General features: G+C 35.7%; 1 protein-coding gene across 2 annotated transcripts in view; it reads right to left on the reverse strand.

Moving 5' to 3' along the window:
* Positions 1 to 17597, reverse strand: part of NEK7 (NIMA related kinase 7) — a 130933-nt gene that overhangs the window by 35560 nt on the left and 77776 nt on the right. For both annotated transcript variants that reach the window (XM_069459752.1, XM_069459753.1), the window contains exons 6-7: positions 3804 to 3912; positions 2819 to 2926 (exon numbers count right to left, since the gene is read on the reverse strand). In XM_069459752.1, coding sequence (XP_069315853.1) covers positions 2819 to 2926; positions 3804 to 3912 — 217 coding nt within the window. The remainder of the gene's footprint in view (positions 1 to 2818; positions 2927 to 3803; positions 3913 to 17597) is intronic.

Below are 17597 nucleotides of genomic sequence, written 5' to 3' on the forward strand. Positions count from 1 at the left end.
AGGACTATTAAATACAAAATGTTTTCGTAAGTTCATTTCCTAATAATGAATCAAAATAAGTTAAAATAGTATCTTTATTTGATTTTTTACAAAAAAATGTATTTTGAAAAAAGTATAAGTGCATAGCCATAAGAAGATATTTCTAAAATCCTATATATCCTTTCATTTTAAAATTCAATTCCTGAAAACATCTCCTATCCAAAATTAAAAGAAATTTGGCTCCAGGATAAACATCATTTAAAGTAAACTTATTCAGATTTTTCTTTATGAACTACACACAGATCTCAATTATTTGTAGTTCCACCAAAATTTGGACCTGCTTTATAGATGATTCATGCCCTACAGATTTTATCCTCAGTAAAATAAAAAAAAAAAAAGAATCAACATACAAAACCTATAGTTCTATCATGTTTTCTGTAAGCAAAATAAATTTGCGTAGGTTCTCATATTTTCAATTACTTCAGTACCAAGTCTTACAAGGAAACTTAAATTTGCTCTTAAAAAATATGACAATTAACATAGGACAGTAATAATTCTTTAAAAGTAATAATTAGGGCCAACTTGTCAACAAAAATAAGTCTATGTCAGGATTTCTACCCTTGTTATTTCATATACATATTCTGTGTTAGCAGAGAATTTTTCTTAACTCTTTTAAATAGCATTTTTATTGGGCCCAAAGAGCACAGGCTAGAGTTCAAACTTTAATTCCCGGTGATCAATGAACTTTGCTTAGTGAACATTAGTTTTAAACTATTAAGATCTTCACTTCATAGAGAAGACAAGCAGGGATAAAAGAAATGTTCTTATTTTAAGAATTTTTTTTCTCAAAATAGTATGTAACACAATAATGCACGTAAAAGAAATTACTTTTCTATTGATTCATCCACCATTAAGGAAACAGTCTCATCTGCACTTCTTCACCGGCTGTACATCAGGTGTGTCTTTGAATGCAGAGCATTATGGGCATCACCATGTATTTTATATATATATATAACTACATAACCCTAAGAGAGTTAATTTTGATAAAACTTGATATTAGAAATTCTTAATACATTATTAAATCTATTAAAATTAATTTTACTCTCTGTATCACATAATTTGGTCTAGCATATCACCTAAATTTGGAGATGCATATATGTTCATAAATTCTGTTGAGAACTTTGGCAATGCAGTGTCAGGCAAGCTAAAGACATCCACTTCCCAAACTGTTAAGTTCGGGGTTTCATATAACACGCTGTATCCTTTGGGCTGGATGACTTCAGCATGCTCAGAGTGAAAGTCTGCACAGGAGCATGGAAATAACACACAAGTGTGTGCACAGGCATGTGCTGCTGTGTGTCTAGAACTGCAACCTCGCATTTCTAAGTAAATTAGTGACCGACGTTCCACTCAGGGAAGTAACACAAAGTGAAAACATGTTGCAGGTGTCTTTACTAGGGATAAATGACACTGGCTTAGAACAGTCTAAGGTTCTCTTCATAGAAATCCTTCATTATTTCTATTGTAAGAGTGATAATTTCCCAAATAAAACTCTATTAAAGTACTGGACAAATGTATGCATTTATGGAATTTCCTGTCAAATTTGAGAAAAAGTTGTAATGCTCTGTAAAAATAAAGTAAAAGAGAAAAAAAGCAATGTTAGTCAGCATCAGTGTGAAATTCTGTGTTCTCAAAGTACTTGACAAAATTGAAATCCACGAAAAGTACAAAACATTGTTTTCCCACCACTCTTTAAACTAGGAGACACTATTTCGTGATTCAGTCACTACTGATCGGGTGTCTACTTGTGTACCAGGAACTGTTCCCGATGTAGAAAGATCAAATGACAGGTCCAAGGCCACACAGAACCTTAGTAACAAAGCCATAAAAACCTAAAAAATCTCTCGTCAACTAATTCAGATGCTCATTTCACTACTTTGTTATTTAGTGTAATTCATTTATTCCTTGTCAAGCCATTTAAAAGTTTTTTAGTTCACATTTAAAAACAATTTTATCAAAAAATCAGTGGCTTTCAATGAAATTATAATACAAAAGATGAGCACCATGAAATTAAAGCCAACTTATTTTTACCTTAATTTTTACTTCCTTCTGGTTGTTAGCATTTTATATATGCCTTCAATTTAAAAGAGAAAATATGATTTGAAGAGTTTTAAGAGAGTATCATTCCCTTTAAGTTATTCCATTTAAAAATTATTTCCTCCTAGAAATTTCCATTCTTTCTAAACTGGACAACTTTTTTCCCATTGTCAATGCAATGCTGTTATAGCTACATTAATTCTATTTTAGGGACAAAGGGAACTGTTCTATTATTAATTCTAAAATGAATAAAATACAGATATTTATTCTACTTTATAATTTAAGGGAACGTTTTCCTCATTAGTTACAGATCATCTTTAGGTTTTCCCCTCTGCAATTCTTGTAACCATATGTTATTTTATCAAAATAAATAAACATTTAAAAACTATTATAGTATTTTTTAATGGCCAGGGGAAGTCCTCTTCCAAAATACCTTTAGTCGTCATCTTATCTTACCACTATTAAAGGCAGAATAAAAAGAATGCACCGTGGCAATCATTAAACCAGGTTTATCCGCATTTTTTTAACCCGGCGTCGGCGTGAGATCAAGTTCAGGGAGCATCCAACTGCCAGGTGAGAGGACACGTTACACCTAATAGAGCGTTGCAGGCATCTGCCCCGGACCTGATGATTTTTTAAATAGTTTTATTAAGAATGTAAGACCTGGCATGCAATTGGTACATCCCTTATGCTTTTAACCACAACAAAAAGTAGCTGAAGGAAACTCTGTTGTGTCTCTTACCTAAAGAATGCGCAGCTGTGGTTTTGGAGCTGAAAAACCGGCCAAGGCCGAGGTCGCCCAGTTTCACCACCCCAGTGGCCGTGATGAACACATTGGCTGGTTTTATGTCTGCGAATAAATGAAGGGAGCAGGTGACAGAGGATGTAACTTTAGGAATTTTAAAGGGATTAAGAACCATTTTTCACGGCAGAATTTAAAATGTATTTTAACATGGGAGTTAGAATTATGAACCATTACTTTATTTTTAATAATTTTGATATACCCTAATATTTCAAAGTTCTCAATTCTCTGACAGATAATCAATGTAGTATGACGAAACTACCATTAATTTCCATTTAAAATGCATTTCGTTTTCCATTTTGAAATAACCCTTTGTGAAATTCAAAGCACAAAATAAATGTGTCCTTTTTGTAGCAATTTTAAATAAGATCTTATTAAACATTAATTTATTGGCATATTTACATAAAATATAAAATCATGACAATGCTCTAGGCATATAATTATTTACTTAGATGGCTTTAGAAATCTTAACTGCTTATATAAATTGTAATAAAAATTTTCACACCCCAGAATCAGTGGATCAATTACATAGTGCTATAACCTTAACACACTCTGCCCACCCATTTGGCTAATAACCAAGAATATATTGAGAACTAACGCTGAAGATTAAAAATCTAAGCGGCCATATTATACATTGTTCATTTGTAAAAAAAATAGTCTTCCTTATGTATATTCAACTGCTTTCCTTTTTTTCTTTAAACGTACCTGGTAATATGCTCAGAAGAGTCAAGCAGAAAAATAACTTTTATTCTCATTTAAAACCAACTAGGGCTTAAAGGTTTATCATTCTAGCACAATTATAATTTGGAAAAAAATTACCTGAGACAGCATGATACTAAAAGATATCACTGAAAGATATTTTAAATTGCTTAATTACTTCTACCCTTGAAAACAACACTGCAAGTTCTTAATGATTTTCTCTTACCTCTGTGCATGACTCTCCGAGAATGCATGTGTTCCAATGCACTGCAGAGCTGAACAAAGTACTTCCAAACAGTCCTTTCAGGAATTAGCCTCTTTTGCTTCTTAAAATGCTTTTTGAAAAATTAAAAATAAGAATTATGAAACTAAAATTTCTAAAGAATGGATTCTGACATGCAAAAATCTGTAAGTCAGAAAAACACCTAATTTTACCTACTTATAAACAACTAAAAAGTGTTTGATCTTTTATACCAAATTTTTTTCCCATGAATTTTATCTGACATGATAGCTTAAGTTTCTTCCTATTATACCTAAGGTTAGCATAGGCCATGTAACCCTATGTGATATCCAACTATTTCAAAAAATTAACATCTACATAAAATAATTTCTTGTCTTAAAAGGAAGATGTCAAATTTCATTTTAAGAAAAGCCAAAATAAAAAAGTCTAGAAACCTGTAGGTAATTATATTCACTAAAAGACAATTCTTCTCCTGGCGGAAGATTTCACTATAGAATTCCTTTTAAATATTGAACCACCCTGGTGATTTGAAATATCACAGTTTATTAAAAATTAAATAAATAAAACAGATTTATGTAAAAGGTTTTCGGGAATATTTCTATCCAATCTTGCAACTCAAACCTGCACTTGCCTTTGAACGAATGAAAGTAAACTTTATGGAAGAAGAACCTTACAGGAAGGCCAGGGCAAAAAGCAGAGAGTACCAACAGGCTACTTAGGAGAGAGTGGCCCATTACACATAAGAGGGTAATTCCAAAAGGAACAGCAAAGCCAAAGGTACATTTTTCTATACTAAATTTGCTGGAAGACTATACTAATAATATAGTCATGTAAGAACAAAGTTCTTGGCTTCATAAGACTGACAAAGATTCATTATATAAAAATATGTTTCAAAAACAAAAATGCAATGGGTTTCCTTTTCAACAATATTTATAAATGACCAACATTAAAAAATTGCATTTAAACAGGTTTTCATGAAATTTTCTGATACTTTTGTTCTAAAACATATATATATTTATTAATACAGATCAAAATTTAAATATATACTTTCATGCAATTTATCTGGAGATATTTTGAGAAGTCCAATTTGATTTTTTGTTATTGAATATGGAGAAACTATGCTAGAGAAAATTCCAAAACAACTACCTCTCAATTTTTACACGTGTGACCAGCTGAGGGCAGGCTGAAAGGAGAAACAGTACAGGGAAAACTGTTTATATCCCTACTTTATACTTAGCAAAAGATAATGTCTACTGTCTCATATGCACCCAATATTTGTAGGATATATATAAGTCTTTGAGGAAAAGCTGATAATCTTAGGTTAATCTTTACTATAGCACATACTATGGAAATAAACTTATTAGCAATTTCAATAGCTACTATATTAGTAACAGTACATCCCAAAGAATAACAATTAGATGACCAGGTAATTAGGAAGCAAATCAGGGTCTCACTAAAATGTTGAAAAACCTCCCAGATCATGTTTCAATATTAAGTCTTTTTAATTACAGACTGTGTCAAAATCAGTTTTCATTTGAAGGGGGCGATGCTGCGAAATCAGTTCTTTGCACGTAATTTTCTTGCAGACTTGGAATGAGTCCAAACAAAGTCCGTGTATGTGCTTTCCCCGATGCTGGATTAGCATATCAGAGGACTGTTTGATGTCAACAGGAAGATGGGGACCAGGTTTCTTCTCATTCAAAAATAAATATACCATATCACATAAGTATCAGACCATGAAAAAAAAAAATGCTTTAACATACATTCTGAAGTCATCACAATTATAATTTACTTGGCAGTTTCCTTTTTAAATCCCATTGTAAAAAAAATAAATGTAAAGGAAAAGGTATAACAAAAGAATTGCCCTTAAAATGCACATTAGGGAAGATGTTCTCAGACCAGGATGATCTAATTATTTTCATGTTTTTATATTCTTTGAGACTGTCACTTATAACAAATTAAAGATGATGATGATAAACTGGCATCAATTAATGCTACTCAGAATAATCTGGCAAGAGTTAAGTATCCAAATTACAGGCCTCTGAAGCATAGTATTATGAATTTGATTTTGTCAAAAAATAAATTAAAGCAGTTTTATTATTCATTGGTATCTCCTATTAGTTTTTATAAGTGTCTCTTTAGACATATGTGGTTCTCAATCATTTCTTAAATATACGGTGTTTTTGTTTGTTTGGTTTTTGTTTTTGAGAAAACCGACACTTACAATGAGAAAAGCCTGTCTGTTCTGATGGTGGCACTGTTGGCTACCTCTTAAAAAAAGATGAAAAGCAAAAAGGCAATGAAAATGTGAATTCCTTTTACCATTGGTAAAATTTGTATTAGCACTACAAAGCTGGAACTTGATAATGCCAATGTATTAAAAAAAAAAGAAAGACCCACAACCTTCTCCTAAAACTTATTCTAATAAACACAAATCTTTTAAAGTTAATTCTCTAGCCAAATAGCATTACTATTCAAAAATCCTATTCGCCCCACAAAAGATAGCCCTATATAAACATTCAGCTTTAGATTAGAAAACTATCTAATGCCATTATGTAAAAATAAAAAATGTACATGCATCATATAGTAAGCTTTTAATAAAATAATATATAATACCACCAAAATTTCTAAGGGTTAGTGTCAATATAAGTATTTACATATAAATGAAAGATTATGTGATATGGTTCTTTTACCACATTTATGTTATGAAATAGAACTGCAACTTTTTTATACTTGAAAATAAAGTATATAAAAATTTATGAGCAGGTAAAACTTAACACTCAGGTATGCTTAAATCACTTGGAAGTACTTTTGTTTAGTCTTTTTTTAATAAATAGGTTGTCTTTTCTCTATGCAAATCTTCAAATGTTATTTATTTTAAAAAGTGCATCTTCTACCTTTATCAACATTATTCAAATGAGCAGTAGACATTATTCAAATAGATAAACCGGATGTAACAAAATGCTAATCAATTTACATGCAAAATGTATATATAAACATCAGATTATATTCTCACGTATAAAAAAGATTACTAGCATTTCACTTAGGTAAAATTCAATGTATCTGGTGAAACACATTTGTGTCACCACCTAAGTGATTCGTATTAACATAAAAGAGGCTGATACAAGCTGCTTACATTCAAAAATTTTGGGAAAGTAGACATATCTTAATAAAAATACCTTTTTAAAAATTAATCTCCAAACATTCTTCTACAAGTTAAATGCCCAAAACCAAAGCCAATTATATAGCAGACACTGAATTTTTCTGGACTCCACTGAGTAACTTAGTTCCTGCATTCTAGACACTACAATTCCAAGTAGACCAGGCACCGCCAATTTCTAGGTTTTGCAATTCTAGCATTCTTCCTCAAGAAATCTCAGGAAGAGCTTCTACAATATTACTAGGAGAAACTCAATACCACAGAAAGACTGAAAATCATCTTGTTTTATAAGAAAATATTAACCTCTTTGTATATCAAAATATCTAAGCATACAGTTTGCATGTTAGTCTTTAAAGAAGAAAATTTCAGGCAAAACACCTGGAGCTGTCAGGGGACATCACCTGCTTCGGGCAGGGAGTCCCACACTCGGTTCGAGGCTCTGTTATTGCCATCTTGAAAATTCTTAATAATTTTTTAACAAAGGGACTCGCAATTGTGTAGTCAGTTCTAGGAATCATATACCAAGTATCCTTTAGAAATGTACTGCTGTGGTTAAAAAAATTAAAAAAAAAAAAAATGTGATCCTCGTGTGCAAGGCATTTTTACAGAGGATTAGGAAAAATGATAATTAAATGATGAGAAATAATGAAGTTATAAGAGAAGGAGAATTTACAGGCACCAGCTGTTCTCCATCTCTTCCAAGTATATAATAAGAGGAAGTAAGTGATTTATGTTAAATAGGAGGAAACATTTCCTGCTTGGGAGTGTTGTCAAATGTTCAAATGTGCCACTAACGCAATCCACAGCCATCTTTAATAACAGACCTGATGATGAGGTTTGACAGTAACTGGTCATGTGACCTTGAACAAGCCGCTTCATCTTGCTGGGCCTCGGCTTGCTCACTGAGCAAAGCGTGTGGCGATGAGCTACGAAGTCCCCAACACCCCTAAAACATACTCTGTGGGTCTATACTCTCAGCTGCAAGTAAAAGATAATAAATGTCTGTTTGGCCCATTTTCACACTTAAAATCCCCCCAAAACTCAGAGATCCCCATTGGTCCACTTAATACTATAAATGGTCTTTATGAGTTGAAAGGAAGTTAGAGTTCTTTGCTATAAACCTGTAATTAGGTCAGACATTTACCATCAGAAGGCATGTTACGTTCCCAGACAATCTCTGTAATTATCATGCAATTTTATATGACTATACTTTACAGCTCTTATTTCAAAGAATTAAATGCACAGAGACTGGGCAATGGAAAACATAGGATGTTTCTTAAAGCACGACTGACAGTTCTAAGTGTGATGTTTATGATATATTAATCTTTCCATGGAAACATTTTTCTTCTGAAGGGATAATGAGGTATCAACTGACTACACAAATACTTGCTATACACAATTTTGGGAATTATGTAAAAGTGTAAACTATTTACATCTCAGTTCGAACTTTGGTATCTAATACTAATTTGCAGTATGTGCATATGGTCACTCTTGGCAGTCTCAACAAAATCCAGATACCTTAAATTGCTTTAAAAGGTCTGAAGTGGAACAGGCCTGGCAGCCCTGAGATCACTGAAAATACTTACCACCAACATCTCATCTTATCTGCTGTCCAAGCTCTACTAGTCTTTGTCTTTTCCTGTAATGTTGGAAAATCTATTAAGAGCGCTCAGCTGTTTCTAGATTACAATTTAATAGAATATAAATGTAATCAATTAATTCCCCAAAGGCAAAATTGTACAGGTTATTAACTCGAGCCAAAAATATATTTTATTTTAGGGTAGAAAATGTGACACAGGAAAGGTTTTTTCCGAGCAATTAAGCCTTGGAAAAAAAACACCATTACATTATTTAGCAAACTTTAGAAAAATAAGTGGCTATAAAGTCACAATGTTCTTCCCCAAAAAGAGCTGCCTTCTGAACACTGGTACATCAATATAAATGAAATGTATTCAGGATATTGAAAAAATAAAAGATCAATACAAATGCAAGAATGCATCAGAATTACTGTAAGAAACGATCCCTGCACTGCTGCCATGGGGATAATTCTTAAGAGAAGCTTCCATGTTAGTAAAATTGATGAGAAACTACTTGGAAATATTTAACATGTTTTCTTTACTGAATCAGAGTACTGAAGAAAAAGAAAGATTAAAAAAAAAAAAGAAAGTCTTCAGGAAGACATAGAAGGTCACAAAGATAAACATACTTGCATTTTCAGTAAATTCTTTCTTGTTATATCATACTAGATAACAGTAAGATAGCTGGAAAGAGATTTCAATTTTCCTAATGGACAAAGAAAACACAGCAGAGCAATACTGAGACAGTGAAAGTCTCTCGATAGAAATCGAAATGAAAGAAAGTAAGATGCTTAACACGATGGAGGCTGTACCCTTCTCCTTACTTCCCTGTCTGCAGCAACCAGAGTCACTGCTCCTGGTAGGACGTGGTGTAACAGGCAGCTTTAGATCAGCATCACCTGTAACTGTCAGGTGCAGCAAGCTCCTTGAAAATGATCTTCTCATTTTTGTCCAGGTAAACACATTTCAAAATTCATGTATCACCTTTTATTTATACTCACACAACTACATAATGGTCATTATGGTATATAATTTTCAATTTCTTGAAATCTCTAAATTCTATACTGCTTTACTATCAAACTACTTAAGTATCAAAGAAAACCCAAGTGATGTTTTATCAGTAACGTTGCTTCTATAAAAATAATTCTGTATAACACACCTACATACATATACCATATACAGACAAAAATTTGCATGGATACACACACATAGGTATACATAAATATGGATGCCTAAGTACATGCATCTATATATTAATATAGGTATATATGTGTGTGTATATATATATAAAAAATTCAATGCTATGTAGTTTTCTCAGTGCCACTGATTTGCAACCTTAAGAGTTCAGAATAAATCGAAAGTGAAATACAAGAGAGATGACAATCTTATACAAAAAGCTCAGTGGGAAGCAGACTGCCTTCGGGATCCCTGGCAATTCTCGTGGTTGTCTGACCCGGCCGTACAGCTCGCCCAGACGCTGAACTGGAAAGCGCAGGACGCTGTTGAACGACAAGTCAGAGCTACGGAAGACAGACGGCGCCACCGGGAGCCTTCATTGCTTTGAGGATCCAAAGCCCAAGAGTGGGAAACACATGGCAAAGTGATTTCATTTCCGGTACAACCTCTAAATTTGGACAAGTATGAATAAAAATCTGTCTGCCAATGTAAAGAAACAACCAAACCAAATAGGTGAACAAGATTTATAAGTTATAAGATTTGAAGATAATAATTATCTCCAAAACATGGCTGAGACTCTAGCTAATTTACGAAAGTCTGTAGCAAGTGGAATTCCAGCGTGTACCTCACCACCCTGGATTCCCAAGTCCTGACGTGTAATCTCCTCCCCTTGCGTGTGAGTGAGGCACGTGAATATTATGAAATATGCTTCCCATATTATGTTGTCTTATATGGCAGAAGGAATTTCGCAGATGTAATTAAAGCTCCTGATCAGCCAGCCGGCTTTGAGTTAATCAAAGACGAGTGTGGGTGGGCCTGACCTAATCAGGTGAGCCCGTCAAAGCAGCCAGAAAGACTCTCCTCCCCCCGCCCTCGGGAGCACAGCGGCAGGCTGTGGAGGGGCCACGTGGTAGGGCACAGCTGGTGACCCCCAGAATGTGAGTCTGGGCGACAACCAGGAGAACACAGGGACTTGAGTCACACAACTGCAAGGAACTGAATTCTCCCAGCAACCAATGAACACGGAGCAAGACCATGAAGGTGAGCTCACGGCCCTAGCTGGCACCTTGATTTCAACCTTCTAAGACCTTGAGCAGAGAACCCACTACTTGGCACCTGGTCTCCTGGCCCACAGAAATCATGAGATAATAAATTTGCCCTTTGGAAGGCTGCTAAATTTGTGATAATTTGCAATGTAGCAATAAAAAAACTAAAGTACATTTCTAAACATACTAAAAATCAATATATATGATTTTCTGTATTATGTAAAGAAAACATTTTGAGGCTCCTACCAAACTTAAAGAGAATGATGCACAACTGGTAACAATATAGAAAATACAAAGTTAATAATCCAAGAAGATAGCCTATATCTAAATATATCAGAAATAAGAAAAGATACTCTTAAGTTATTTACTTGGAACAGTGCCAAACTTCTGGCAGAAAATACATACTGATTTAAATTATTTGTATTACATATTTTACTAAAAAACATTTATAAGAATATTCATTTCCTTCTTAGCCATTATGATGTGGTATAACATTCTTTTGGCAGATAACAAACCTCTGAGTTTCCCCTTAAGATATTTATTACATTAGGTTATGTTTTGTTTTACTGATATTCAAGCAAAATAAGGTTTTTAAAAGTATTAAATACACGCATTTATATTTTCTTCTATTGTCTCCAACTGACTTTTTAATAGGTAATTATGAATACAGGCACTTATAAATAGTTCAATGAATGATGTATATTTTGCAAAACGGGCTATGAAAATTTAAAATATATTTTAGCAACATTTCTATTAACAAGCTCAAATTAAAAAATCTTGTTTATATATTTTTGACATTAGTCTCATTTCCTCTACACTGAGTATTCATTGCCAAATACGTTTCTTGACATTAGAACAGTGAAATAAACAGTGTAAAAGGCGAACTACAGAACGGTCAAGTATTAGTCCAATTTAGACTACAATAAAGGAAATATATTGCATATATAGTACAATTTAACTGAAATCTAATTGTTTTGTAAGTGTCTGTTTTCCTTTAAAACTCTATTACTGATAATGAAGAAACATATGATGGAACATTCCGGATTTCCTTTTATCCTAAAACTCATCTGGGAAGTATTTCATCTGACCACAGCCTCAGGTATTCCTTTGTCACTAATTAGAGAAATACTGAATATTTCAACTATAAATTGCTTAATTATATTTGTCAGCCTGCTCTAAACCAATTAATTATTTACTTGTAAAAATCTTTGATGCAATGCTATCCAGAGGTTCATTTCTGGAATACAGACCAGAAGCTATATTTCCTTTTCTACCCCAATTAAGCTGAAGACTTGAGAGAGTGAAACATTGTTGTCATACGCAGTGATTTACAATAGTACTCACTATAAAGAAATGAATCATGTGCGTTACAATTCAAGCATTTACTGCTGTCCTTTCCAAAGCTTTAAATCGCTGACATGTTCCTTCACAAAAGAAGTTCCTACGATTTTTTCCTAATATCATCTCTGGTCACAGGAAACTGCTGTGACTGTTACACAACCACCCGCGTCACCTCCTGGCCCTGCGAACAGAGACGTGCAACACAGGTAAGAGAACCGACTTCCACACCGGTGTTCACCACGTACTTCCTGAGTTCCTACCACCAGCCAGGCACCGCCCTGGAAGATGATCACAGCCTGGCGAGCAAAGCCGACACAGTCCCTGTCCTCAACGGAGCTTTCGGTCTGATGGGAAATACAGACGTCTTATAAAACAGTCACACAGGTAACTACACGATTACGTTACTAAGTGCTATGAAGGAAGGGCACTCCGAGAGCACCTGTACCAAACAACAGTCTGTGGGTCGGAGGGAAATGCTCGAGGAAGTGGTGTCTAAGTGAAGAACTGAAGGATAAAGAGACATAAACGGCCAAGGACGGAAGAGAAGCGCGTCCCGGGCAGATGGAACTGCAGACGCGAATGCCCTGCAGGAGAAAATAAAACAGTCAAGGAGCTGAAAAATCAACGTGCCAGAGCACAAGCGGGAAAGCAGGCCCCAGATCCTACAGCAAGTATTTCCCGGGCACCTGCCCCGTCCCGGGGACTGTTCCAGGCAGCTGGGACGCGTGAATACACAAAATGGACTAAGATTCCTTCCGCAGGAGCTTATCTTCCCCATCACACTAGCTTTGCTAAAGCTCCTCAAACATCGTAATCTTCACCCTCAATGTGAAACCCTACAAGGATCTGACTGAAAGCAGAGGTTTCTTATTTTCCTTTTTTTCTCTCCCCTCTCTCCTCTTAACACATTGACTGCCACACTAGAAAAAAAATTTTTTCCTTGGGGCCACAGTGTTTTATTATGAAAATAAAGACTTCCAAAACAAAACAATCCTTTCTAATTCAATGAAAAATTTGTTATTTATTGTTTTCTGTGTGTGAGTTGTATGCGATTAAAGCATCAATATTAATTACAACAATAAGAACATCAACAAGTAAGATTTTCATGAACCAACTGCAGTTACAGATGCTTCACGAGGCCCCAGGCTCAAAACTAGCATGAGTTAAATACGACTCACATGGCAGTTAACGTGTGAAGGACTGATGGAGAAACAGATGGAATGGGGAAGTGGGGAGACAGTTAAAAAGCTCTCACTGTCCAGGTGAGAGACTATGCCATCTCATGCCATAGGGAGAGAAATGGAAAGGAGCTGGGTGGAGAAATTTGAAAGGCATTCAGAAGAAAAAATAAACGGAACTTGCAGACAGACTGGAAATGGAAAGTAAGGGAGAGAGTAGCATGGAAGGAGAGTCCTGGTCTCCAGTGTGCACAACCAGACAGACTGGCCCCCGGCCTCGAGCTAGGCCACGTGGGAGGAGAAAGTCTGCAAGGAAGATCACGGATTTGCTCACAGACATGTTAAGCTACGTGGAGTCATAATTAAGAGAGAGCTCCCTGCGGAAGATAAAAAAGCTGGGAGTCACAACAGTATCGAGAGACATTGAGGCCACAGATACAAATGACATCAGCTACAAAGTAAGGACAAAGGGGAAAAAAAGTTAAGACTGAAACTTAAAACTCCATCATTAAATCATTAAAGACCAGAAGAAGCACAGTCTCGAGAGAGGTGGGAAGAAAACCACGGTGCCCTGGGACTCAACAGGCCAGTGGAGCAGTATTTGCAGAAGGGGGTAAACAGCAGAGCTGAATGGTGCTGTGATCAGGCAGCGTGGGGGCCGGGGCAAGTCCACGGGATTCCACGCAAGGGGTCGCTCCAGAGTCACTTTGTGTGACGCGTTGGAAACGGGGTCAGGAAAACAGAACCAGGCAGCGACTGAAGGAAGAGGCTGGCAGAGGGGAGGGGGTAAGACTTAGGAGGGCCCCTCCGATCACCTCATTTAAAACAGCAACGCCCTTTCTCCAAACCCGTTACCTTCCTTCCTTTACATTTCTGCGTGGCACTGTCAGTACCTGGCATGCCATCTGCTCTACTTGCTTATCATGTCATTTGTCTTCCCCACTAGAAGGTAAGTTTCTTAAATGAACGAATCCATGAATGAATGACGAGTGTGGCATGTTTGTGTGTGTATTTATGAACATGTTTTAAGATAAAAGCGACCTGGGCATCCGTAAATGATGACAGAAGGGGTCCAGAAGTGCACAGTGGTTATGAATTCAGGACTGGGAATAGATTAGGACAAGGTTTAAGTTTTCTGAGCATATGGGCAGAGCAAGGACAGGGAACCCAGGCGGAGGGACACACTACAACCCCTCCTGTCCAACAAGAACATGGCAACAGGACAGAGTGAGGAGACAACAGTCACAAATGCAAGTTGGTCCCGCAGGTTTGGCCGTGGGGAGACGCGGGCACTGCTGTCTGATGACCTCTATTTACTCTGTGACATTGGAGGTCTCGTGTCATCTGCCAAGAGCAAAGGGCAGGTTTGTACAATGCAAGGAGGAGAGAAGAGTGGTGATCAGAGGTTTAGATGGAATAAAGACAATCTGAGTACCTATCAGACATCACATATTCAGATAAGCATGGATAGATTCGTGCATATAGATGGATATGCATATAATGTCTAAAAATAATATATAAGCATATATATTTTATATTACTTAATCTTCATAATACTTTAAGACAAGTATTATCAATCCAATTTTATGGATGTGGAAACTATAGCTCAGTCACTAAGATTAATAAATCAAGGTCATGTATAGCACTACTACTTAAAATCCTGTTGCCATCAGAAATTCTCAGTCTAGTTTTAGTTGTCCTGTTATAAACACCCATTATAAACCACACTTCTGCTTTCTATAACTTATTACAACTGCAGATTTGTAATTTCCTATGAGTGTTAGTTAAATGTCTGTCTCTTACAATGAGTTCCAAAAATGCATAAACCATGTACCTTGTACGCAGTAAATGTTCAATAAATGAATAAATGAAATGTAGAGCTTTTATGGGTAAAGCTACCAATTGGTAAACCTATTTGAGAAAATAATTTGGCAGTATCTGTTATGATTTAAAATGTGAATACTCTATTATCTAGCAATATTATTCATATGAATCTAAGTAACAGCAATAGATAAGAGAGTATGTATAGGCTGGGCGCGGTGGCTCACGCCTGTAACCCCAGCACTCTGGGAGGCCGAGGCAAGTGGATCGCTCAAGGTCAGGAGTTCGAGACCAGCCTGAGCAAGAGCGAGACCTCGTCTCTACTAAAAATAGAAAGCAATTATCTGGCCAACTAACAATATATATAGAAAAAATTAGCCGAGCATGGTGGCGCATGCCTGTAGTCCCAGCTACTCGGGAGGCTGAGGCAGGAGGATTGCTTAAGCCCAGGAGTTTGAGGTTGCTGTGAGCGAGGCTGACGCCACTCACTCTAGCCCAGGCAACAGAGCAAGACTCTGTCTCAAAAAAAAAAAAAAAAAGAGAGAGTGTGTATAGATATAGTTGTATTGATATATACAAGGCTTTGTTTTTGAAGTTTCTCTATAAGAATAAAAAAATCAAAATAATCCAGTGGTCTATCAACAAAGCAATAATTAAATAAATTGTGATGTGATGGAGAAAGAATACATACATTAGAATATATTTTTGCATTTAAAAGTGTGTGTGTAAAGACAGTGAATAAAGTTAGGAAGGCTTTATGCACATAAACTTAGTGGTTACCTCTGGGACGTGGGAATGAGGGAGGAAAGGGAAGGCCCTTCACCACTTGAGAAAATTAATGCAAGAAAAGAGGGCCTTTCATTTTATATCTAAAAAATCACATAAACACTAAGTTTAAATCAAATGGAGAGAAAAGCTGTAACTAGGTGCACTATTAAAATACATCAATTCACAATAACATTAATTCTATTTGAGAAAGAATCCAGACAGATTGCATAGATCAGATCTTCCCAAGTTATTAAATTACTTTCTTTGAATACAATTTAGGTATTTGGTCAGATCTAAAATATCACACTTCAAAAGACATACAGAAACATAACCAAGATATGAAGATATTTTATTCATGTGAAACTGTGTGGTCAAACTTTCTGCGATGGCTCCTATGCCAAGATTGTTACAAGATCCATAGGTTTGACAACGTGACTTTCAACCTTTAAAAGAGCTCCAAAAGAACCTAGGAAACCTGACCCAGAATGTCTTATACCCTGACTAGGCAAAAACTGATAGTACCTATAAAAAAGGATACGATCATTAAAAGGTTATACGTTACCGAGCCTACTAGAAGGGAGGAGGAATACTACTACTAATTCTCTAAGGAAGAACCACTTCGGTATTCTACCTAAGTACCTGAAGTCTTATAACTTATTAGAACTCAGCTGATACCCTTTATTTAAAAAATTGTTTTCCCCCTAAGTAGTCCTTTACGTGATAGACACCTTCAAATTTCAGTCAGAACCTCAAGGGTATTTATTCCAAGGATGTAGTTACAAATGTATATATTTATATATATGTGTATATTTTTATAGAGAGAATATATAAAGAATTCTCCATATATATGGAATTACAAAGGTGTAATTCTATAATAGTAAGTTATTACTCATTACCAGACAGCTGAATCTATTTTACTGATAGATAAGAATTTGCCCTCTTTTCCTTCCCACTGTAAGTAATTAAATAACTCTCTCAGTTAAAGGTTCAGGCAAAGCATTTTATGTTATTTGTACTCTCTTATAACCACTATGTTTACTTTCACATGTCTCTCTGGTAGAAAGCTGTTTTATAAAATTTTGCATCTGGGTACTGTATTTGCATTTCTTTTGAACATTACGACTATAATTTTTTATTGTTCTTTTTTTTCTTTTTTATTTCAGCATATTACGGGGGTACAAATGTTTAGGTGACATATATGGCTTTTGCCCCAGCGGAGTGAGAGCTTCAAACGTGCCCATCCCCCAGAGGGTGCACACCGCACCCATTAGGTGTGAATATACCCATCCCCCTTATTGTTCTTCAATTTGCAAAGACTTATGTTACTGGTGTTTGGCTGCTGGGGCTACTGGTGGGAAGTCCCTAAAACAGAAAATCAGGTAACTGTTAGAAGCGATGCACTCTAACTATGGGAGTTTAAACAGAGTCAGCTTGGTGGGATTCTGTGATAACAATACCTTCCTTTTATGTAGTGTTTTTATAATTCGGAAACATTCTTATGAATTGTCTTCACCGTACAGATGAGGAAACTAAGACTAAGAGAATTTAAGTGACACGAGAGTTTGAGTGGCTCATACAGAACCCACACTCAAGAGCAGAGTTCTCAACCACTGCCAGAGAGTCTGCGAATGCCTTGATCAGAAAATCCAAGAATGCTCTGTAATGAAATGCAAACTGTGCACGTATCAACTTTTCCCTGGGGAGAAGGTCAA

This window comes from Eulemur rufifrons, chromosome 27, assembly GCF_041146395.1.
Source record: "Eulemur rufifrons isolate Redbay chromosome 27, OSU_ERuf_1, whole genome shotgun sequence".
Lineage (NCBI taxonomy): Eukaryota > Metazoa > Chordata > Mammalia > Primates > Lemuridae > Eulemur > Eulemur rufifrons.